At 38.5% G+C, this 20,423-nt stretch overlaps 2 protein-coding genes across 4 annotated transcripts; one reads left to right on the forward strand and one right to left on the reverse strand.

Moving 5' to 3' along the window:
- Nucleotides 1-6,625: 6,625 nt before the first annotated feature.
- On the forward strand, nt 6,626-11,952 carry dnd1 (DND microRNA-mediated repression inhibitor 1). Its single transcript, XM_058063434.2, has 5 exons — nt 6,626-6,756; nt 8,351-8,456; nt 8,624-8,949; nt 10,957-11,089; nt 11,310-11,952. The coding sequence occupies exons 1-5, from the start codon at nt 6,631-6,633 to the stop codon at nt 11,825-11,827; spliced, it is 1,209 nt and encodes a 402-aa protein (XP_057919417.2). The 5' UTR covers nt 6,626-6,630; the 3' UTR covers nt 11,828-11,952.
- Nucleotides 11,953-12,580: 628 nt separating this feature from the next.
- hars (histidyl-tRNA synthetase) lies at nt 12,581-19,827 on the reverse strand. 3 transcript variants are annotated; one of them, XM_058063535.2, is made up of 14 exons: nt 19,635-19,796; nt 18,935-19,182; nt 18,767-18,856; nt 18,474-18,593; nt 18,297-18,392; nt 17,700-17,825; nt 17,157-17,264; nt 15,799-15,897; nt 15,624-15,717; nt 13,974-14,101; nt 13,640-13,897; nt 13,451-13,567; nt 13,232-13,378; nt 12,581-13,162 (listed from the first exon to the last, which is right to left on the reverse strand). In XM_058063535.2, the coding sequence occupies exons 2-14, from the start codon at nt 19,028-19,030 to the stop codon at nt 13,079-13,081; spliced, it is 1,563 nt and encodes a 520-aa protein (XP_057919518.2). In that variant the 5' UTR covers nt 19,031-19,182; nt 19,635-19,796; the 3' UTR covers nt 12,581-13,078. The 3 variants fall into 3 exon arrangements, with proteins under 3 accessions (XP_057919518.2, XP_057919517.2, XP_057919519.2); XM_058063534.2 differs by having other exon boundaries at nt 18,935-19,278; nt 19,635-19,795; XM_058063536.2 differs by lacking the exon at nt 18,935-19,182 and having other exon boundaries at nt 19,635-19,827.
- Nucleotides 19,828-20,423: the final 596 nt, after the last annotated feature.

The following is a 20,423-nucleotide window of genomic DNA, read 5'->3' on the forward strand; positions in this document are numbered from 1 at the left end:
ATCATAAAGTTTTTTTTTAAGTATATAAAAGCTAGCATATCTATTAGCATATGTTTAGCATGTTTGCTACATGGACCACAATATTTGCTATTTACACTATTTTATTTTTGTAAGCTTAAAATCATAAAGTTTTTTTGAAGCATATAAAAGCTAGCATATCTATTAGCATATGTTTAGCATGTTTGCTACATGGACCACAGTATTTGCTATTTACACTATTTTATTTTTGTAAGCTTAAAATCATAAAGTTTTTTTGAAGTATATAAAAGCTAGCATATCTATTAGCATATGTTTAGCATGTTTGCTACATGGACCACAATATTTGCTATTTACACTATTTTATTTTTGTAAGCTTAAAATCATAAAGTTTTTTTGAAGTATATAAAAGCTAGCATATCTATTAGCATATGTTTAGCATGTTTGCTACATGGACCACAATATTTGCTATTTACACTATTTTATTTGGCGTAACAGCTGTAAATATTCATTTTTCACATCCCGGCACAACTTTTGCACATAAGTCCCCAAACTTTTGTATATATTTCTACATTAGCCTATATAATTATAATGTTTTTTTTTATGAAAATGAATAGATAATTAAATACACATGTATCTGAGGATATATGCGTACAAATTTATACACACTGTTCCATCAAGTAAAGTACATGCTGACTGTTGTTCAACAAGCTGGCCAGCTACTGACAGCAATGTCTTTAAGGAGACAGATGGTGAACACCATTGTTCCAACAAATAAAAGACACATGACTTTACGAGGACGGAGGTCCCTGCAGTGATAGATAGATGGATAGATGGACGGATGGAATGATCCACAATGCCGACGGGAACATTCATCAATCTTAAAAGGTATCAAAGCATGAACGTGTTGTAAGAAATGTCAGTTTTTTGACACTTTCTTGTCTTTTTCAATGCAGATGATCATCATTCATACATACAGGAGTACATTATTATTATTCCTGTTAGTCTTATTGTTATTGTTATTGTTATTCTTCTTGCTGACTTCAAAATAGCACACTTGTCCTGTATTGTATGCTGTGTACTGTATACTGTGTGTACTGCATCAATCCGCATTATGGAGTACCCGAATAAGTGTGACTGCTAAATAACTTTCCATGGGGCCAAAGAAAATTGTGGTTTGATAACACTATTGAATTCAAATAGTAGCAAAGTTCAAAGATGTCGACCCTTCCATCTGTAGTCATGTCTATAAAATGTGTTTTGAGTTCATACTAGGGTGGCATGGCGGTCTAGTGGTTAGCGCGCAGACCTCACAGCTAGGAGACCAGGGTTCAATTCCACCCTCGGCCATCTCTGTGTGGAGTTTGCATGTTCTCGTGGGTTTTCTCCGGGTACTACGGTTTCCTCCCACATTCCAAAAACATGCTAGGTTAATTGGCGACTCCAAATTGTCCATAGGTATGAATGTGAGTGTGAATGGTTGTTTGTCTATATGTGCCCTGTGATTGGCTGGCGACCAGTCCAAGGTGTACCCCGACTATCGCCCAAAGACAGCTGAGATGGGCTCCAGCATCCCCCGCGACTCTCGTGAGGATAAGCGGAAGAAAATGAATGAATGAATGAGTTCTCCTCCTATTTTGTGTGGAAGTGGTAACTTTTTGGCTTCTTATTTTGTCTTTCCCCACCTTCGGCCATCTCTGTGTGGAGTTTGCATGTTCTCCTCGTGCATGCGTGGGTTTTCTCCGGGTACTCCAGTTTCCTCCCACATTCCAAAAACATGCTAGGTTAATTAGCGACTCCAAATTGTCCATAGGTATGAATGTGAGTGTGAATGGTTGTTTGTCTATATGTGCCCTGTGATTGGCCGGCAACCAGTCCAGGGTGTACACCGTTTCTCGCCCAAAGACAGCTGGGATAGGCTCCAGCACCCCCTGCGACCCTCGTGAGGAAAAGTGGTAGAAAATGAATGAATGAATGAGTTCATACTAGAATAATAATTAGATATTTACATAATTCTTTATAGGATAAATACAATACAAGGTAGCACTGCATGCACATACAATACAGTTTTCTTCCCGCCTGAGCGTCTGGTGGTTGTTGTGTTCCCAGAAGAGGAGTTTATCTGAAGTATCTGCAATGGAAGTCAATTAGTCTGCTATCTGGGAGTGGCTGATAAGCAGTCAGGGACTCTTTCAGGACAATCGCATCTGCAGGACATTTATATTAAGCCTCCAAGGCTCTGGATGGAATTAATGTCTTTAGATGACCTGTGGTTTAGTTTCTCACATCCACCGTGCAGAAGCATCTATTTATTTTTGTGTACCGCCCTTTGACGGAATCCTCACAAGTTTAGACATTATTGTGGCTCAAACAATTTTAGATTTTCTACTCATGTTAGTCAGATAAATGGATCAACTCTATGCCTGATATCACTTCAACAAACAATTCCAGTACTAAGAAAACGAGAATCGACCAGCTTATTTACATTACAACTACCTTCCTGCCACTATCTCTTTTCTATTGTTAGCGGTACTGTGTCACAAGCTAATGAAAAGCACAAAAAATATAGAAATACAGCTGAAATAGGTGCAGATTCTGGAAAATCTAGAAAGCTTTCTGTGCTGGTTATTGTGTGTAGTCGCTCTATAGAAGTCCACAACTCAACACAATAGATACACTTTATATATTTTCAACATTCATTCATTTTCTACCGCTTTTTCCTCACAAGGGTCGCAGGGGGTGCTGGAGCCTATCCCAGCTGTCTTTGAGCGAGAGGCGGGGTACACCCTGGACTGGTGGCCAGCCAATCACAGGGCACATATAGACAAACAACCATTCACACTCACATTCATACCTATGGACAATTTGGAGTCACCAATTAACCTAGCATGTTTTTGGAATGTGGGAGGAAACCGGAAACTCCACACAGAGATGGCCGAGGGTGGAATTGAACCCTGGTCTCCGAGCTGTGAGGTCTGCGTGCTAACCACTTGCCCGCCATGCCGCCCCTAAAGTGGACATTAAAAAGATAAATCACTGTTTATAAATTAAAAGAGACCGTTTTCACAGAAAGCACAAAAGTCATAGAAATACAGCTGAAATAGGTGCAGATTCTGGAAAATCTAGAAAGCTTTCTGTGCTGGTTATTGTGTGTAGTCGCTCTATAGAAGTCCACAACTCAACACAATAGATACACTTTAAATATTTTCAACATTCATTCATTTTTTTCCTCACAAGGGTCGCGGGGGGTGCTGGAGCCTATCCCAGCTGTGGACTGGTCGCCAGCCAATCACAGGGCGCATATAGACAAACAACCATTCACACTCACATTCATACCTATGGACAATTTGGAGTCGCTAATTAACCTAGCATGTTTTTGGAATGTGGGAGGAAACCGGAGTACCCGGAGAAAACCCACGGGGAGAACATGCAAACTCCACACAGAGATTGCCAAGGGTGGAATTGAACCCTGGTCTCCGAGCTGTGAGGTCTGCACGCTAACCACTCAACCACCGTGCCGCCCCTATTTTCAACATATTTCAACATATTTTGACACTGGAGAGGGGAAAATGTGTGTTTTTGAAAATATCTGTATTCGTGCGGACTCGGACTTGGTTTAGTTTCATCTCTTGCTAGTAGCAGCTGACACTTTTTAGCAACAGCATATCTAAAGCCAAAGGGCACACACACACACACATACACATCCTTGAGATATAGAATATTTCAAGTCTACACGATCTCGGTAATGATGTGACTTTTTTTCTGCACAGATGCGCTTTTAAAGATGGTGGAGATATGACCTCAGGTGGAAGCATCGGCAATCTGTCAGCTGTCACTCTTCATCATTTTTCCATCATCATCCCCTCCAACACACACAAGCAACAGCTGTGACAACCCTGCAAACACTTTCAACTCCATTTGAAGGAAATAACTCCACACGTCCTGCTTTTTATTGGGTAATTTCTTCCCAAGTAATGTTTTTTTTTTGTATTTTCACCTTTAGAGTCCTTTACTTAACAGTAAGACACACCTGTAGGTGCTTTCTAATTAAATCTCTTCTGGAACACGGAGGCTGTGGCTGGAAGATGCCAGATTGTTCCTCCTCCTCATGTTCCATACACTCTCAAAAAATAAACGTTTAGCCTCAACAAAAAAAATCAACGCAACAGTTTCCATTAGTCTTTCTTAGTTATGACAACTTAATATGAAATTGCTTTGAACCAACAAACAATATTGCATATATTGCAATATTGCATCTTCACTCAAAGCTTATTTTAAATAATGCTTACTGAATAATTATTTTTAAATAAAAAAAGAATAATAAGAATAATAAAGTTTTTAAGTTCGTAACTCAAAAAAATATGTTAAGTCAACTGACTTAATCGTTTTATTCAAAGTAGTTTCATTTGTTGTCTACTTAATTATAATAATGCACACAGCTTTTTAAATAGCAGTAACTTAATATATATATATATATATATATATATATATATATATATATATATATATATATATATAAAATTTGCTAAATAAATAAATAAAATTGGAGTGTATATGACATGCTAAATAAAGTTCATGTAGCCAACATTATTATTTGAACATAACTTAAAAAATAAAGTTAGCAACTTAGAAAGTGTATCTAAATCAATTAATTACATTTTTTACATTGCATTCATGTATAAAATCAAGTGGTGTCAACAGATAATCTGAATTAATTTTTTTATGAATTAATAGTGCACTCTGCATAAAATACAGAACTGTGAGCGCTGAATTCCCTCTCATTTGCCTCCAGTTACAGTTACATTTTCCAGGTTAGACACCAAAAGTTTAAAAAGATACATTGCAGTTTATTATCAACTCCAATGCTGTTTATTAAATTTGATAAAGTTGGCTTCAGCAGCTATCGGCACAACACCCGGATGTGTGACAAAATCACAGCCGAGTGGGCATACCTGGAGGCAGGCTGTGGGTGGAATAAATTAAAACAGACCGTTTTCACCGAAATCCAGAGAAATACAGCTGGAATAGGTGCAGACTCTGGAAGATCTTGAAAGCTTTGTGTGCTGGCTATCGTGTGTTTTTCTATTATTTTACTTTATTCATGTAAAATGATGGCTGTTTTTTTTTCCATTTCTACTTTTTAAACATTTTCTTTTCAATTTTTTTCTTGTAATTATGACGTTTTTCTTGTTACATAACAATTTGCAATCGAATTTTCAAAAAACTTTATATGTTGGTTTGTTTTTCCAACTAATTAAACTTTTTCTTTTAAATTTTCTTCTTGTAATTATGACTTTTTTCTTGTGACATAACATTTTGCAATCTAATTTTCAAAAAACTTTATATGTTGGTTTGTTTCCAACTAATTAAACTTTTTCTTTTAGATGTTCTTCTTGTAATTATGACTTTTTTCTTGTAAATAACATTTTGCAATCTAATTCTCAGAAAACTTTATATGTTGTTTTGTTTCCAACTAATTCAAGTTTTTATTTTAAATTTTCTTCTTGTAATTATGACTTTTTTCTTGTAATATAACATTTTGCAATCTAATTTTCAGAAAACTTTATATGTTAGTTTGTTTCCCATAGCACTACAGCTAAAATGACTACTACTAGTAAAACTACAACTTTTTTCTTCCATATATTTTGACTTTATTCTTGTTTAAATTATTGCAGATTTTTCTATTTTGCGGTTACTGTGTTTTTTGGTTTTTTTTGTTTGTTTTCTTGTTAAATTATATTTGTAGAATGTGCCATGGCCAATAAAAAAAAAAGCCAGGCCGCACTTTGGACACCCCTGATATAAAGTATGTAGAGTCAATGTGTGCAGGTCGTATTGACATTGGTGCTGCATCGCTACCGTTTCATTTCAACTGATCCATGTTGACCACTGATCAATATTGGTTTTGCAGACACTGACTGAAATGAACATGTTTGTTCGCCTTGGTAGAGAACACACACACACACACACACACACACACACATGTGTGATGGTCCTGATAGTAGCATAGCAGCATCACTCACCACAGCCTAAAGCATCATCACAACAGATGTTTGATAAAACACAAGCAATATGTTTCATACATTGCTTGTATGTTTTACAAAGATGACAATAACTCTACTTTATTTCTGTCAATGTGACTGATAACCAAAGCAATTATTGTGTACGTTTTTCAAGTTGAGCGGAATTAATCGTTTATTCTCCACTGAACAAATCAACATCTCAATCGCTATACAACAACCACATTGCTGTAAAAACGGAAGTGAAACCTTCCTCCTAATGAGGCACAAGGTAAACACCACAGTAGGTTCCCCCCAAATCAGTACCTGATGCTAATTTGCATCTGTGCTTTTGTTTTTTCGGTTACTGTCCTTCAATTCAAAGAACCGACTCTTAGAGCCGATTCGTTCGTCGCCATCATTAATCTGTACAACACTGACACCTATTGGTTGGATCTCATATGTAGTGATATTGAAGTACGGAGGGTTTTGTTTTCATATTTGGTTGTTGAACATTGAAATATTTCTCACTTAAAATGTATTTTAAAAAAATAACAATTTCATCTACATCATTGTCTGCGACTGAGGATCGAGTTCTTTCAATAGATAACACAAATCGTTCTAAATACACCACGACATTTCGTCACCACCAAAGATGGCGGCCAAACCCGCCCATCGTCGTAACTGTGGAAGTAGTCTGTCTTGCTGCTGTGTAGCGTCTTCGATAACTACTCAATGCTTGACGGGCGAAAGGTGTGTGGAAAAGATGGAAAATAAAAGGGTAATATTTAGAAACGTATTATTTTGTGTTTAATTGTGTCATTCGATTGGAATACATAGTTGTCACGTATGTGTTTATATTTTATATTTACTTTACAGCATTCGCCGCGATTTCGTGTCGTTTGGCAAATTGTTTGGGTGTACTCTTCGAAGTAAGACTAGCGTTACTTGTTGCTCACTGTCGTGAATATAAATAATTGTCTTGCTTTTAAACGTGGTAGCAATGAATGACAAATTATTATGAATTCATTGTTTTTTGCTCTTTTCTCATTCTGACTTTCTACGCTGAAAAGGATTAATTGTATTGAATTGAATCGGGTGAAGGATTTCAAATTGTGCTTGCTACAATTCATTCAACCAATGAAGACAACTAATTCCGTGCAAATTAACCACTTGTAAACTGAACCAAAAATTTACATTACAGATTTTTGAGGATCTGTGATGCCTTTCATGTCTGCAGAGGATGTCATTCAATTGGAAAAGTTAATTAAAAGTATTTTATTTACTCTAACGAAAGTACACACTCTATGACACAAAAAAATTGAGACATTACCTTATATTCCATTACCTTAACACTGCAGGAAGTCAGTCATAGTTTGCCATGTGGAAATGGTATGTTTAGAAAAGATAAATTCCAGGTTAAGGGGCGGCACGGCGGTCGAGTGGTTCACGCGCGGACCTCACAGCTAGGAAACCAGGGTTCAATTCCACCCTCGGCCATCTCTGTGTGGAGTTTGCATGTTCTCCCCGTGCATGCGTGGCTTTTCTCCGGGTTCCCACATTCCAAAATTAATTAGTTTAGGTTAATTAGCGACTCCAAATTGTCCATAGGTATGAATGTGAGTGTGAATGGTTGTTTGTCTATATGTGCCCTGTGATTGGCTGGCGACCAGTCTCGCCCGAAGACAGCTGGGATAGGCTTCAGCACCCCCCGCGACCCTCAGTATCTCGCTGTCTTGAGCTTCCTTATTTATAAATGTACTGTTTTCATATTTAGAACATAGAAAAACGGTTTATGACTTTCTAAATGTGTTGTTTTTTTAACATTAGAGCCCTCTAGACATGAATTAACACCCCTATAGTCATCTTTACATTGATATTCATTCATTCATTCATTTTCTACCGCTTATCCTCATGAGGGTCGCGGGGGTGCTGGAGCCTATCCCAGCTGTCTATGTGCGAGAGGCGGGGTACACCCTGGACTGGTCGCCAGCCAATCACAGGGCACATATAGACAAACAACCATTCACACTCACATTCATACCTATGGACAATTTGGAGTCGCTAATTAACCTAGCATGTTTTTTTTGGAATGTGGGAGGAAATCGGAGTACCCGGAGAAAACCCACGCATGCACAGGGAGAACATGCAAACTCCACACAGGGATGGTCGAGGGTGGAATTGAACCCTGGTCTCCTAGCTGTGAGGTCTGCACGCTAAGCACTAGACCGCCGTGCCGCCCTTTTACATTGATATACTTTATTAAATTGTTACAAAACTTACCACTTCCACACGAAAAGAGAGTTTTTGGATTGTTTCTTTTCAGTAAGCAGGATTATGAAAGCCTATGTTGAAAATCTCGTGTTCTGTTTCAGGTGATGAAATATGAGCGCATGCAAGCGTTGCAAAAGTGGATAAAAACAAGCAACACGAAGCTCACCCAATTTAACGGCCAGCGAAAGTATGGAGGACCACCTGAGGGTGAGAATGCTGCTTGAGTGGAACCCATGCATGATTCCCATCAGTTATTGATCTGCATTGCTGGATGGAAGAACCTCATGGAGTCCACATATTAGTGGTCTTCTGGAGGTCTGAGTGCTTTTCATCTTAACCGCTATTGGACCAACTTTTTTGTGTCGCCATGATAGGGTGGAACGGTCCTACACCAGGATCCAACTGTGAGGTGTTCATCAACCACATCCCAGTGGACACCTACGAGGACATTCTGATCCCAGTCTTCAGTGCCGTGGGACCATTGTGGGAGTTTCGCCTCATGATGAACTTCAGCGGGCATAGCCGTGGATTTGCCTATGCCAAATATGGCACCGCGTGTTTAGCGAAACATGCTATACAGCAGCTACACGGTTATATGCTGGAACCCGGCGTGCATATTAGTGTCTGCCGGAGCACCGAGAAGAGGAACCTCTGCATCACAAATCTGCCGGCGACCACCAAGCCGGATAAGCTTCTTCAGGTATGTGTGTCATGTCTTCCGGAGAGCCAGATAGAACACCAAGACAGAGCAAAATAGAGTCAAGAGGTCAGCAGACCATAATTTGAAGAACCACTTCATTTCAGACGAGATACAAAGTCAGGCAAAATGAGCTGACACATTTATAGGTTACATCATTCATTCCCATCATTCATACCTATGGACAATTTGGAGTCGCTAATTAACCTAGCATGTTTTTGGAATGTGGGAGGAAACCGGAGTACCCGGAGAAAACCCACGCATGCACGGGGGAGAACATGCAAACTCCACACAAAGATGGCCGAGGGTGGGGAAAGACAAAATAAGAAGCCAAAAAGTTACCACTTCCACACAAAATAGGAGGAGAACTCATTCATTCATTCATTTTCTTCCGCTTATCCTCACGAGAGTCGCAGGGGATGCTGGAGCCTATCCCAGCTGTCTTCGGGCGAGAGGCAGGGTACACCCTGGACTGGTGGCCAGCCAATCACAGGGCACATATAGACAAACAACCATTCACACTCACATTCATACCTATGGACAATTTGGAGTCGCTAATTAACCTAGCATGTTTTTGGAATGTGGGAGGAAACCGGAGTACCAGGAGAAAACCCACGCATGCACGGGGAGAACATGCAAACTCCACACAGAGATGGCCGAGGGTGGAATTGAACCCTGGTCTCTGAGCTGTGAGGTCTACGCGCTAACCACTAGACCGCCATGGTGGACATTAAAAAGATAAATCACTGTTTATAAATTAAAAGAGACCGTTTTCACAGGAAGCACAAAAGTCATAGAAATACAGCTGAAATAGGTGCAGATTCTGGAGAATCTAGAAAGCTTTCTGTGCTGGTTATTGTGTGAAGTTGCTCTATAGAAATCCACAACTCAACACAATATATACATGTTTTCAACATTCATTTTCTACCGCTTTATCCTCACGAGGGTCGCGGGGGGTGCTGGAGCCTATCCCAGCTGTGGTGGCCAGCCAATCACAGGGCACATATAGACAAACAACCATTCACACTCACATTCATACCTATGGACAATTTGGAGTCGCTAATTAACCTAGCATGTTTTTGGAATGTGGACGGGGAGAACACGCAAACTCCACACAGAGATGGCAGAGGGTGGAATTGAACCCTGGTCTCTGAGCTGTGAGGTCCGCGTGCTAACCACTCGAACACCGTGCCGCCCATTTATAGGTTAAAAAAAAGGCAAATAAAGTAAAACAAAAAAGTGTTTTATTTTCAAAAAAGTACATATAATGCTGTTTCATTATGCTTTAAAAATGTTACTTTCAATGCAGATTCAGTAGCTCTGAAGTTGGAATGGAATGGAATGGAATGGAATGGAATGGCCTTTATTGTCATTATAGAAGATGTACAACGAGATTGGAGAGCTTCTCCTTTCAGTGCAGTAGTCAAGTTTAAAAAAAAAAAGTATATAAAAGTAAAGTAAAAAAGACAATTTAACAAGATATATACAAGATATCCAAAATATACACATAGTATTGCACAGGAGCATATGCAGGAGCAGATATATTAATTTTAATTTTTTTTTAATTATTTTTTTTAATTTTTGGAATGGACTGAATGACACAACAAGACGAGAAGTTTTTTTTTTTTTTTTTTTTTTTTTTTTTTTTTTTTGTAACCCATAACAAGATGGTGTTCCCAGCATGGTTCGGGATCATGTCTACCAAGATTGAAGTGCACACGGAACGCTTGTACAGATTTGTTTGTTTTGATAAACATTTCCACAATGAAAGCGCCATGCTCACCGGTCCAATTCATGGCGGCAACTGAAAAAAAAAACAAAAAAACAATTGCATTGTAAAGAAACAAAGCAAAATGCCATTATATTATATGATTATCTTTACTTTATTTGCCTTTTATTTAACCTACAAATAAATCGTATCTTGAATCCCAGTTCTACTATTCAGCCCTTTTTCCCCTTTGTCTCCCTTTTGTATTAATGGACGCATAAAATATTGATCATATTTCTCAGGTGTTGTGTGGGATGACGGATGGGGTGGAGAGACTTTCTCTGAAGACCGGCCCAGGAATAGAAGGCGTGTCAGCTCAAGTCGTCTTCTCATCTCATCATACTGCGTCAATGGCAAAGAGGATGCTAGCAGAAGGTAAGTCAACGTGAATCACAGGCCAAAAGTGTGCTTCCAACTCCATTAATAAGGCAAGAAATTCCAAGTAATGCCGAGAAGGCACGTCTATGAAGTGAAAAACCATTTCAGGTGACTATCTGCTTGAGAGAATACCAAGGGTTTGCCATTTTGAGGAATTTATATAAATATTAGACATTTATTTTGAAGGTTGCTGTCCATACTTGTGCTCATGTTGTAGCGTTCCAGAAGCAGTACGGCTTAAACATCTCCATCAAGTGGATGTTTATGCTCAAACCACACATGGATGACCTGCACGCTTCCGAAAAGAACACAAGTCCTATGGCGTCGCCCCTGAAGCTTCCATGCCACGCCGTCAACCCTCCGCACATCTTGGCCCCGCCTCCTCCTCGCCTGAAATACCCTCTGTGTGTTCCCCCTGATTTCTGCAAAGCAGTGGGAGGACCCATTGCTTCAAAAAACGATGCGTCCGTCATGCAGTTGTCCGCAGCAAACGTGCTTCAGAAAATGTGCGCATCCATCGGCGTTGGCCCACCGCATTTTGATTTTTATTGGAGCCACGTGGCGCCTAACGGATGTATCGGCTTCACTTACAAAGCGCGTGTCCCCGGTGTAGCCACTGTCTTCAGAGGTCATTTCACCGTCTTACCAGGTCCCACGACCACTACCACACTACTGGAGAGAGCTCAGGAGGCTGCGGCCCAGCAAGTCTTGAACAGCATGCAGTTGTCTTACTGAAAACATTTTTTAAAAAACATCTTTTGTGTGGTTTGTGCATGCTTTTAAGGATTGTTCTAGAGTGTGTTTTGACTTGTTTGTTATTGTTTATTCTGTTGTTGATTATTGTTCCTTTAAAAAAAGGCTGAAAAGATGCTTTGGTGTTGTCTTTGTATCAAAAATATATATATTTAAAGTATATGTGACGTCACATCCGGTTGTTGTACCAGTTCAAAGAGGGACAAAGTAGGCGTACTGGACTCGAACAGGTCTTTATCCAAATCCTGTATAATGACCGTCAACCTAAACTGAATGGATGATAGTGTCCACCACGCTCAGTGGGTGCGACGTTCAAATCCCTTTTAGGAAAAAGGGTCAACCCACATCCTCCATTTTGAGGACGGTGCCTTTAGAGAACCAAGCGAGTCAATTTTCGGGTCGTCAATGTGGTCACACACACTCCCCCCAAAAAAATTACAGTATCTCTACATCCTTTATAAACCTCATCTTTTACCCTACACGGACTTTATCACTTAATTACTCTCAATTAGCTGAATGAGAACTGCGGCATTCAAACAGTTGTTTGGGGACCCCTAGTGGACGCGAGGTGCTATAACCACCACTTAGGTCACTCCAATAACATGGTTGATAAATAATTCATACTGAATTAAAATAGTTATTAGTAAATATAATGTAGTTAAAGAAAATACATCACTACAGTTCAAAGTAGCAGTAAAGAGGTTTTATTATTGTCATACTTTTGTCTGGAAGGTCAAGGAGACAATAAATAATGTATGGAATCAATTCTTTACTTTTTTCTGCAATGTTTCCATTAATGTTCTTGTCTTTAAAGCATTCAAACAGTTGTGTTTGGGGACCCCTAGTGGACGCGAGGTGCTATAACCACCACTTAGGTCACTCCAGTAACATGGTTGATAAATAATTCATACTGAATTAAAATAGTTATTAGTAAATATAATGTAGTTAAAGAAAATACATCACTACAGTTCAAAGTAGCAGTAAAGAGGTTTTATTATTGTCATACTTTTGTCTGGAAGGTCAAGGAGACAATAAATAATGTATGGAATCAATTCTTTACTTTTTTCTGCAATGTTTCCATTAATGTTCTTGTCTTTAAAGCATGACAAAACAATACACATGTACACTATTAAGTGTGTACAGTAAACTGTGTCTACATTAACATCACAATATGTAAGATATTCATATCTTCATGTTATGGCCAGACATAATTCTTCATTCTTCATGCAGCAGCTATTGTCTTCGTGGCGTAACTAGTTGGTCCTCAGAGGTTCTCCTCCTGATCTCATCGACAAGATCAGCTCTGGAGATATCAACCTGATGGAAAAAAAGTAAAATAATTTTATTTCTGATTTTTAAAATATTGGAAACATGACTCAGCAGTACCTCCTCTCTGGTGGTGACGTCACGCAGCTTGACGACACCGTCTTTCAGCTCCTGTTCTCCAAGGATTGCCACCAGGGGGATGCCCGTCTCCTCACAGTGCTGCAGCTGACTCAGCAATTTAGGGTTCTTCTTGTACATCACCTCCGCCTGCACAGTAATAATACAACATTTCAGATTATGCAAATTATAAGAAATGTTGAGGGAAAAAAAAAACCTCACCTTGATTCCAGCGTTCCAAAGCTCAGTGACAAGTTTCAGCCTCTCGTCCAACAAGTTCTTCTGAGCAGACGCCACCATCACCTGCACCTCCGTCGTGCGGATCTTGGCCTCTGAAGCCTGGAAGAAAGATTATGAATGTGAGTAACAATCGGATAAAAAAAAAAATGTCACATGTGATGAAGATCTTACCTCCGCTTTTTGCTCCATGATGGAGAAGATTCTCTCAATGCCGATGCTGACACCCACACAGGGTACTTTCTTTCCACTGGGGGCAAACATGCCCACCAGTCCGTCGTAGCGTCCTCCACCAGCGACGCTGCCCACGCTCACACCTTCATCGGCGGGGCAGCCATTTTGTTCCTCATTGGACGCCTGAGACAGCACTGCCTCGTAAATGACTCCTGTGTAATAGTCCAGACCCCGAGCCAGACTCAGGTCAAACACCACCTGGAGACCACAAAATATGGCAAGATTACGCAACACTGAGTGTGTCTATGTGTGTGTGTGTGTGTGTGCTTCATACCTTGTCCGTAACCTGAAAAAGCTTCAAGTAGCTGAAGAGCAGTTTGATGTCTGACAGGCCTGCAGAAGCCTGCTTGCTCTGAGACATCTTCTCATCCTGAAGGAGGCGCTCTGCTAAGTCCATGCCACCTCCAAGATGAAAAAAAAAAAACATTAGCAAGCATGTACTATGTACTACAGTGTTTTTTTTTTTTACATTGGAAAAATCTTGTGGTTCCAAAATGTCACCACGACCTCACACGTGCATCAATAAGTCTATGGGAGGAACAAGGTAGGTGTTGCCACACGGACCAATATTACATTGCTCTGCCAGTCTTTACACCACAGACACTCCACAGTAGCCACGTTTTTACATGACCACTTTTTCTCTTTCCGAATGACCTTTCGGGAAACAATGGTATCCATAGAAAGGAATATTCCAATCTCTTGTCTACATGCGTTGTGAAAATCTAACAGAATAGTCAATAAGGCATGCCCAGTAAAACGTAAACATCAACATCACGTGATACCGACTTCCCCGAGTTTTTCTTTCACTTGTTGGAATAACTCCGTATTGCCAGTTTTTCGTCTGTCCAGTCTTGAAATTTAGTTTGAATCAAAAACAAACTTTGCCGATTGCTGGCCTCCATTTTTAAAAGTGAAGAACGTCTGGATCTGCGTGTTACGTCATATCTGAGCATGCGCTGAAAGAACGCACCCGGGATAAATTTAAACAGGAAAAGATCAAACTCAATCTTGATAATATTTTATAATTAAACTCAGGACATGTTTTATATAGATATATATTTTCTTTTTTTAATAAAACTGGACTTGTGAATAAAGTATAAAAGGGTTTAGATCAGGGGTGGGCAAACTACGGCCCGGGGGCCACATCCGGCCCGCCAAGTGTTTGAATACGGCCCGCCCAATCTTTCCAAAGTATTTTATTTAAACTCAACATACAACCTGGCATCATGGCCTGAGCCAACCTTTTGATGGTTTTATCAATTTCCTTTTTTGACATGGTCTGTTGTTTACAAAGTGCTCCTGAAAAAAGGGACACAAGCACATAATAATAATAATAATTATTATTATTATTATTAGATTATTATAATTATTATATTAATGCTAATTATTATATTAATTATATATAATATTATTGTTATATTTGCATATTTTACATAATAATATAATAATTATTATTTTAATTTTATTGTAATTATTATAATATTTTATTATTTTTAAAATATTTAAATATAAATATAAAATAATAAATAATAATAGCAGATTGCATGACAATTTTACAGATACAATAATACCAGGTGGACTGTTACGTGTAAAATATATAGTCTGCCCCCCCCCCTGTAAATTTTGTCATATCAATGCGGCCCGCGAGTCAAAAAGTTTGCCCACCCCTGGTTTAGATTCTGTTCCACAGATGGTGCTAATGCACACGAAAGCTGCTTGCCAACCGCCAATAAACAACAGAAGAAGAAAAACACCACGAAGAAGAACTTTCCATTTGAGCGGGTACAAGATACCTGAATCGGATTGGTTAAAGGAATATTCCATCCCTGTTCAATTCTTTTTCCGTTTAAGCAAATAAACCAAATGCAATTGGAATATTTGGGTCCATGTATACTATTGACATAATGGATATTTGTATTCTCACCTTGCATGCTGACATATTCCCCAATCTGGTTAGCCGCTTCCTCTGACAGGCCTTTTTCGTTCACCATCTCCGTCTTCACGTCTTCCCATGGGAGCTGGTACACCGCGACAGACACAACAACAAAGCTCATACAGCTAATACTTTTCTCATCCTTCTTACAAGTCGTTCTGCATACCTTGTCCAGTTTGTCCACTGTGGAACAAATGGTGCGAAACTTGTCGTCCGGAACGCCACACACGGCAAACATTCCATCCAGGATCCGTCTGTCATTGACCTGGAATGGGAGCAGATGGTAACAGAAATGGATGGCGCTCTTCTTCGGGAAGATGACCGTTACATGTCAATAAAATGCTATACACTCAAAAAATAAATGTTTTTAGCCTCAATTAAAAAAAAATAAAAAAATCAACGCAACAATTTCCATTAGTCTTTCTTAGTTATGACAACTTAATATGAAATTGCTTTGAACCAACAAACAATATTGCATAAATTAGCTTTTCCTCTTCACTCAAAGCTCATTTTAAGTAATGCTTACTGAATAATAATTTTTAAATAAAAAAGAATAATAAAGTTTTTAAGTTCGTAACTCAAAAAATTATGTTAAGTCAACTGACTTAATCATTTTATTCAAAGTAGTTTAATTTGTTGTCTACTTAATTATAATAACAATGCAAACAGCTTTTTAAGTAGCAGTAACTTCATATATATATATATATATATATATATATATATATATAAAATTTGCTAAATAAAATAAATAAATAAATAAAGTTGGAGTGTATATGACAGGGGTGGGCAAACTTTTTGACTCAATGACAAAATTTACAGGGGTGGGGGGCAGACTATATATTTCACACGTAACAGTCCACCTGGTATTATTGTATCTGTAAAATTGTCATGCAATCTGCTATTATTATTTATTATTTTATATTTATATTTAAATATTTTAAAAATAATAAAATATTATAATAATTACAATAAAATTAAAATAATAATTATTATATTATTATTATGTAAAATATGCAAATATAACAATAATATTATATAATTAATATAATAATTAGCATTAATATAATAATTATAATAATCATAGTAGTTCTGATAATAATTATAATAATCTAATAATAATAATAATTTATTATTATTATTATGTGCTTGTGTCCCTTTTTTCAGGAGCACTTTGTAAACAACAGACCATGTCAAAAAAGGAAATTGATAAAACCATCAAAAGGTTGGCTCAGGCCATGATGCCAGGTTGTATGTTGAGTTTAAATGAAATACTTTGGAAAGATTGGGCGGGCCGTATTCAAACACTTGGCGGGCCGGGCCGTAGTTTGCCCACCCCTGGTATATGACATGCTAAATAAAGTTCATGTAATAGCCAACATTATTATTTGAACATAACTTAAAAAAATAAAAGTCAGCAACTTGGAAAGTGTATCTAAATCAATGAATTACATTTTGTACATTGCATTTATGTATTAAATCAAGTGGTGTCAACAGGTACTCTGAAGTACTTTTTAGAGTGTATACCTTGATGCGAAAGTCGCCGAGGTCCAGCTGGCTGAGGATTTCGTGAACAATCCTCAAGCACTCGGCATCCGGAACCATGCTGTCGTACTGCCCTGCAATGTCAAAATCCTGCAAAAACAATCATTCATTAACACCAGGTAAACACTGCAGTATTTAATATTACTAATATTGATTATGATGCACCAACATATGTATGTATTTATGCTATGATACACATTCATGTCACACCGCCTTGTTGTGATTATCTGCTCAATGCTAGTGTTGTCTTCTGTCCAAAACAAGTCCTCCACATGCTTATCACCTGAGTCAAATAACCTTGACTATCGGTTTAAAATGACCAGTACTGAAAAATAGCTGTGCTGGGATTAATTAGGTAACTCATATTCCATCATGATTAATCAGCAAGTGATGTTTTACAACTCACCATGACAAGTCAAAGCTAACAATTACAGTATACAGTACTTGATGACCGGCGTGGAGGTTTCATCACATCAACTGGAAACGCTATTTGTTCAGCATTCCATTGAAGAAGTCGTGACTCACACACTGGTAAAACTCTCGATAGCGTCCGCGTGTCATCGCGGGATTGTCACGGCGGTAGACCTTCGCAATGTGATAGCGTTTGATGTTGCTGATCTTGTTCATCGCCAGGTAGCGAGCGAATGGGACCTGAAAAAGGAGGGAATTAAGGCCAACATGTCTTTTCATTTGTTTGGCTTCCTGTGTTATTATTATTATTATTATGATTATGATTATGTTGTTATTATTGTGCCTTTTGTGAGATAATTTAAACCTACAATGGATCAATTTTATGGCAAAAAAAAATCTGGTTAATGTCTCACTGAACACTGACATCTTGTGGCCGATGTAGAGGACTGCATTCACATCTTCATTCTTGCAGGCTTTCTTCTGCCTTGTTTTATTATTATTTTTATTCTATGTTTTATATATTATATTAAATTATATTAAATTATATTAAATTATATTAAATTATATTAAATTATATTAAATTATATTAAATTATATTAAATATTTAATATTTATTTATTATTATCAGTTCATAAACAGGTTTTATGCCTGAAAATGGCCCAGCTGCCCTGGTGTAGTCTGACGCAAACATGGCTGCCAACACAAGGATACGGTGAGGTCATATCTAAGGGACAACAGCTCTCCTCCTTGGTCTTTCAGGTCGTATATGAGCTTGGAGTCTTCTCCGTACTTCCCTGTCAGGGTCTCCTGCAAACCAGTAAGGAGAAATCAACCCAAGTTTCCAAAATGAATAATTTGTGTGATTTATTCATATTTTTTTTTTTTTACCTTTAATTCAAAAACAGGAGTGTCGATGGTTTCAGCGCCGTGACGTTTGAAGCAGCTGATGATGATGTTGAAAACTTTTTCTCTTATCGCCATCTGCTTCGGGTTGTAGTCTCTCGTTCCCTAAAGTAATTATACTTCAGCTTGCCATCGAAACATGTTTACATGTCTTCATGTGTGTGCTGTACAACGCAATACAGTAGACAGTGGAGTGGGGCTACAATTAATATAAGTAGGCTCTGTATCTGATATGGGTTAGGAAGTCAATACTCTAATATCACTGTGTGCACCGTCACCTTTGCCGTCTTCAGGACAAACTGGTTTTTCCCATCATCACCTCCCAACTGTGCCTTCAATTCCAGAAGTTTGGCCACTTCTTGATCAATCTGTGATGGAAAAAGCAGCGGCGGATTGACAGTGATGTCAAAATGGCATCATATCAGAACCTGTGCAGAACCGCATACCTGTGCAACAGTAATTCCCATCAAAGAACGGCAACATCGCACAAAGTTTGAGCGTGGGAAGCCCAGCATATCACAGCAGGTACGAACAGCAAACATGGCCGATGGTTTGGAGTTGTCATCCAATAGGAATGTCAGTCAGTCAGCGGCCAGTTTTAAAGAGGCGACAAGTATATTCCACAAAATAATAATGTGATGGCGGTGAAGGTCAGGCAGGAAGAACAGGAGAAAAGTGGTAAGCAACCCTAACACTTGGGTGGCGGTGTATGATGCATCAGCATCATCATCATCATCACAGTTGAGGAGGACAGAACATAAGATGTACCAAGTCAATCAAAGCATCCAGCCTAGTGCACACACATACATAATACTGCAATAAGCTTGTATTAAACATTGACTGTACAGTATCTGGTTGTACTTCATTTATGATTATATAAAACTAATATATTCATCTGAAAGTTATTAATTACATAACAATTATATGTGAATATTTAATGTGAATGTATTGTATACAGTATTTCCCATTTAACCGCAGTGTCAAGCTATTGCGTCATCGTCCACATACACTTCATGTCTCACACACAATGTGGACATGAATTTTTATGAATAAAATCAATAACTTATATGTACATGTGTATTAATAATACACCGATTAAGAATGTTACACTAAAAAAAAAGAACATATGAATGAAAGATGGCTGACCTGCTCTTTGCTCGCCTTCTCAGACTTCAACTGCCGAACTAATTCTCCTTGGCTTTTAATGGCATCTTGAATGTGTGCTTTGCCTTCCATTGCTGATCAAATGACCACAAACATGCGCTACGTTTGCTAACTTGTGCCGTAAAAAGCGGAAACGGAAATGGAATCGCTTGTTCTTCTTCTTCTTCTTTTGGATGCTCGGCGTGCGGCACTTGACTTCATGGGTACATTACCGCGACCTACCGGGTGTAGTAGAGTAGTTTGGGTTCTGGTGGAAAAAGAAGTTATGTCGTCTTTTCAGACCATGGAAATCTAGACGTAAACAGACAAACGACTTCCGAAGTACGCCCTGCGCGGGTTTGGCCGCCATGATGGTGAGCACTGAACATGTCTTCGGCACACGGTTTAAAGGACCATATTTGTCATTTTTCATGTTCCCGAAAACAAAGACGGGTATGTGTCTTAAAAATGTTGAAGGTGTAAACTAACTATTATTATGTTGGTAAAACTGTAAGTAAGGAAGGAAAAAAAGTCAAAGAAGGAAAAAGTTTATTTCATGCTGCTGCTAAGGTGTTTAAGGTGTTTATTGACATCTACATGTTGTTTATTGACATCTAGACGTAAACAGATTTGCAACGACTTCCGTAGTACGCCCTTGCGCGGGTTTGGCCGCCATGTTGGTGAGCACTGTAAACATGTCTTCGGCACACTGCTAACCCATTAGTCGACGATTTAAAGGACCATATTTGTCATTTTTCATGTTTTAAAAATGTGTCTTAAAAATGTTGAAGA

This window comes from Doryrhamphus excisus, linkage group LG22 (genome assembly GCF_037039965.1).
Source record: "Doryrhamphus excisus strain RoL-2023G ecotype Guam linkage group LG22, RoL_Dexc_Guam_v1.1, whole genome shotgun sequence".
NCBI classification, from domain to species: domain Eukaryota; kingdom Metazoa; phylum Chordata; class Actinopteri; order Syngnathiformes; family Syngnathidae; genus Doryrhamphus; species Doryrhamphus excisus.

Excerpts from the sequence above, each read along its gene's own strand:
- dnd1 (XM_058063434.2), top strand. The coding sequence starts at position 6,631 with ATGGCGGCCAAACCCGCCCATCGTCGTAACTGTGGAAGTAGTCTGTCT. Across the intron at positions 6,757-8,350 it reads AAAAGATGGAAAATAAAAGG|GTGATGAAATATGAGCGCAT; the intron begins GTAATATTTAGA and ends GTTCTGTTTCAG. Across the intron at positions 8,950-10,956 it reads AGCCGGATAAGCTTCTTCAG|GTGTTGTGTGGGATGACGGA; the intron begins GTATGTGTGTCA and ends CATATTTCTCAG.
- hars (XM_058063535.2), bottom strand. The coding sequence starts at position 19,030 with ATGTTTGCTGTTCGTACCTGCTGTGATATGCTGGGCTTCCCACGCTCA. Across the intron at positions 18,857-18,934 it reads TGGGAATTACTGTTGCACAG|ATTGATCAAGAAGTGGCCAA; the intron begins GTATGCGGTTCT and ends TTTCCATCACAG. Across the intron at positions 13,379-13,450 it reads TTTGGAACGCTGGAATCAAG|GCGGAGGTGATGTACAAGAA; the intron begins GTGAGGTTTTTT and ends ATTACTGTGCAG.